At 40.6% G+C, this 4,474-nt stretch overlaps 1 protein-coding gene across 1 annotated transcript; it reads left to right on the top strand.

The window, feature by feature from the left end:
• The first annotated feature begins 2,818 nt into the window (after positions 1 to 2,818).
• LOC143411391 (sperm motility kinase 2B-like) lies at positions 2,819 to 4,186 on the top strand. The gene has a single exon (XM_076872199.1). The coding sequence runs from the start codon at positions 2,819 to 2,821 to the stop codon at positions 4,184 to 4,186; it is 1,368 nt and encodes a 455-aa protein (XP_076728314.1).
• The last annotated feature ends 288 nt before the right edge of the window (positions 4,187 to 4,474 follow it).

Here is a 4,474-nt window from a genome sequence, read left to right as displayed (position 1 = left end):
TTAAACAGAGACATGAGGTGGGAGGGAAAGGGAGAGAAAAGGGGAATTGCATGGAAACGGAGGGAGACCCTCATTGTTATACTAAATTACATATAAGAGGTTGTGAGTGGAATGGAAAATAAACAAGGTGAGAAATGAATTACAGTAGATGGGGTAGAGAGAGAAGATGAGAGGGGAGGGGAGGGGAGGGGAGATAGTAGAGGATAGGAAAGGTAGCAGAATACAACAGTTACTAGTATGGCATTATGTAAAAATGTGGATGTGTAACCCATGTGATTCTGCAATCTGTATTTGGGGTAAAAATGGGGGTTCATAACTCACTTGAAGCTAATGTATGCTAATGTATGAAATTTGATATGTCAAGAGCTTTGTAAGGTTTTGAACAACCAATAAAAAAAAGAAGAGAAGGATTGAAGCATTAGCTTTTGAGAATGAACCAGTCTTTCAACAATTGGTAGTACAACTTGGCAGAAAATATCAAAGAAACTCAATACCTTTTAAGAAAAGGATACAAGAGATATTTATAGTACACTTAACCAAAAAACAAATACTAACTTTTTTCAATATTTCCAAAACAGATAAATTAATATAAGCCAGGTATCTTCAAAGGAATGGACATAAGAGATATTTATAGTACTCTTAATCCAATAACAGAATACTAATTTTTGTATTCTACCCAAAGCACATAAATGAGTATAAAGCATATCCTCTGTCATGAAGAAAATTTGCCAAATTTAAATAATTGAATACATACCTGGTGTGATCTTTCACCACAAAGGACTCAAACTAGAAAACAGCAAGATAAAAAAAAAAATGTCTTCAAAACCTTGGGAAAAAAGCACAAATCTCAAGAATCTATGGGTTAAGGAAGTTTAAAAGGAAATAAAATGGACACTGAACCTAATGAAAAACAACATCTAAAAATTGTTAGACCACATCTAAAGCAGTACTTGGAAATTGATACCATTAAAAACATATTAGAAATAAGAAAAAGGCACAAATTTTCATTTTTACAGCTGGGAAATATTGGGTAGTGGTAGGCGGTTATCTGGGTAGCAAATAAACCAAACTCAATCAGAATAAACATCAAAGAACAGAGATTAATTATATTAAAAAATAGAAACAACGGAAGAAATCAGTGAGACAGAGCTGATTCTTTGAAAAGATTAATAAACTTCACAAATTTGTAATAACATTGAAAAAGGAAAGAATAGATGATTTTAAATATCAAGTATTACATGGAATATTAATTATGACAGACTCTGAGACATAAACAATGTAATAAAGAAATGGTGTTGCTGTGGTTTTGGTACACTAGCCTCCCCACAAAAAGGTTCATGTTTTGGCAGGTTGGTCCTTAGTGTGGTGATGATAGCCAGTGGAATAGTTAAGAGGTGAATCAAGTGAAAGGTTATTGGGTCAGTGGACATCAGGAATTTTCATAACCCTACCCACTTAGGATATGCATTTCCTTGACAAACCCGGGAGGTCATATGATGATATGGATTGATGTAGAATCAGCATAAAACAAATTTCAACACCTTTGGAAAAAACGTGGCAGAAAAATAGAAATAGAGTGTGTTATAGTTGAATTATATCTCTCAGTGCACTTGTTTAGATTCTAATCCCAACCCAGGAATAAGACCTTTTTTTCAGAAATGGCAATATTATGAGATAATTACCTAAAATGCGATCATAAGGAGTAGGACAAGCTTTTGTTACAGTGTGAATTGCGTCTTTATAGAAATCAGGGCAAGCTGCTAGTTTGGTGTGACTCATGACCTTATAAGGACAGTAGGGTGAGCTGTTGGTCCAGTTGGCACTTTTGTCCATGTAAGGAAAGCAGGGAAGGCTGCTGATTCAGTAGGACTTGTGTTCTTCTAAATCAGGGAAAGCTCCTGATTCACTCTGCCTTGTGTTCATGAATGATGATCTTCTCTCCTATCTAATTGATTTTTACATGAAATGTTTGAATTTCCCTTTCATTTTAAGTTTGTCCTACAGGTATTACCATGGAGTTACTCTGGGCATTCCCTTTAACCTAACATGGAAGAATACCCCTGGTGTGAATCTATATTCAGTAACAGAAAATGCAGTTCTTTTACATCTCTACCCCATCCCCCTCAGTTACTGGTATCAAAATGTAATGCATATGCATTGTATGTAGGACTATATGGAAAATTTATGATCAACTTTTTGTCACTCTCATCCATACCAGTGTTTATACTATATTCTATGGTATCTTAAGGAAGAGAGCAATTTTGTTATCGTATCACCATGTGAGTGAGGTGGCACCATCCTTTTGACACCACTTATTCCAGGTTTGAAAAAAAAAAAAATGAATACCTTGAGTGTAGACACATTGTGGTCTTCAAAGCAAAAAATTATTACAGAATTTTAGACTGAAAATAGAAGGTATGTTGAAGTTCCATAGAAATTTTAATTTCTAAACAAGTAAATGTCTCATAACCCACTAAAGCAAGGAAAAAAAAAAAACCTGAAGACTTTCCTTATTCCTATTCTGAAAACAGAAATAGCTCTGGAGGCTCAAAAGTGAGAGGACCACTAGGGCTTATGGCGAGGTATGACTGCTGATTGCTTGCTCTGATGTCACAAGGAGCCATTGTGAGAAAGTTTCAAACAGTAAGATATATGAGAAAGTGACTGTGGTAGTTTTTGTCCACAAGTACAGGAAGCTCTTCACGGTGACCTGTCGGATACCCAGATAGTGCGTTTAGTGGTTGGTGGTTGGTTCTTTTGATACTGTTTTATTCTGTTATTTTTGGGGCTAGCATCCTTAGTGGTAGTTTTGTTGAGGATGCAGAGTCAGAACCTTCAGAGGACCAGCTCCTGCCAGAAGAAAGTGGTCAACGACCACTTTGAATTTCTGGGGGTCATCGGGCATGGCGGATTTAGCCAAATAAATCTAGCTCTCCATCACCTCACCGGGGCAAAAGTGGCAGTCAAAGTGGTGCGCAAAAATGAGAAGAATATTCGAGTACTCTCAGAACCAGATATTATGAGGAGCCTAGATCATCCGAATATTATTCAATTATTTCAGGTAATTGAAACTCAGAGAAATTTTTACCTCATAATGGAATACGCTGATGGGGGACAGTTATTGAAGCATATTCCACCAGGTGGCATGCAGGAGGAAAAGGCCCGCAGATTTTTCAAACAGGTGGTGGGTGCCGTGGATTACTGCCATGACAAGGGAATTGTGCACCGAGACCTTAAGCCAGAGAATGTCGTGGTAGATGCCAGAGGCAACATAAAACTTATTGACTTTGGCCTCAGCACCTGGTTTACCTCTGGCCAAAATATCAGGCACTTCTGGGGCACTCTCTCACATCTTGCCCCCGAAGTGGTCATGAAGCAAGCACATGAGGGCCCCCAAGTGGACATCTGGAGCCTGGGCGTCATGCTATGTTTTATGTTGACTGGGACCCGCCCTTTTGTGGGGCGCACCACTGAGGATTTACTGAGGCAGATCGTGCTTGGAATGTACAACATCCCTCACCATGTTCCAGTGGAGGCGCAACGACTTATCCGTCAAATACTGACCCTGGACCCCAGGAAACGGCCCACAGCCAAGCAAATTCTTCAGCACCCATGGCTGACACAGGGTGAGCAGTATGTACCCCAGCATTTCACTGAGGCACTCACCAAACATCCAGACCCAGAAATAATGGCCATTCTGTGTGATCTGGGTTATGATCCTTATAAGACCTGGGTGTCTCTGGCCACTAGGAAATTTAATACAGCCATGGCGACATACCTTATATTAAAGCACCAGAAAAGCCAGGGGCCAGGCTGCATGTTCCAGGGGAAGCCTGTGCCTCCAAGGGTTAAGCCTCACCCATGCCCCATGGATCTTTCCCATTTCACTGGCATCACCAAAAGGAGTCCTAGCGAGCCTGTGCTTCCCACCTTCCCCATGCCTCAGCTGCCTGAGGAGGCCAAACAGGCAGGGAAAAAGGCTATGAGAAGAGCCAGCCTTCCGGCTATTCATCTCCACTTCCTGACTACAAGGACCACGGTGCCTGATATACCCACCCAGTCTGACTCTGGGCAACAGCATGCCAAGAGGAAGCACTGGAAGTGGGTGGTTAGGGGAATTGCTTCTTGTGTCCAAAAACTGTGCTGTTGCATACCATGTATCAGCAATAAGGTGGCTGTAATGTAAGCGGGGAGGAAATATTCCAGATGCCTAATAAGTGTGGCTCTGATGAAGTGGAGAGGTAAAACCAGAGAGCTAAAATAGTGGACAGCCAGAAGACATGATCAGTTGACCCTGACATCTCAGCCTGGGCATGAGTCATATGGACTCTGAAGACCTGCAGAAGCTAAATCTGAAAACTACCTTAGGTTCCTCCGCATAGGTTCTGGCTGAGAGTACTTTGGATCTACCAGGGACATCAGGAGTCTTCTCTGCCACATCCTGATAAAGACATGAGATGTTGGAAGCCACAAA

Source organism: Callospermophilus lateralis, chromosome 12 (assembly GCF_048772815.1).
Source record: "Callospermophilus lateralis isolate mCalLat2 chromosome 12, mCalLat2.hap1, whole genome shotgun sequence".
NCBI lineage: Eukaryota > Metazoa > Chordata > Mammalia > Rodentia > Sciuridae > Callospermophilus > Callospermophilus lateralis.
Note: the sequence above shows the minus strand (reverse complement) of the source record. Positions and strands in the feature narration are given on the sequence as shown.

Bases quoted from the DNA above. Each gene is read 5' to 3' on its own strand.
- LOC143411391 (XM_076872199.1), top strand. From the start codon at position 2,819: ATGCAGAGTCAGAACCTTCAGAGGACCAGCTCCTGCCAGAAGAAAGTG.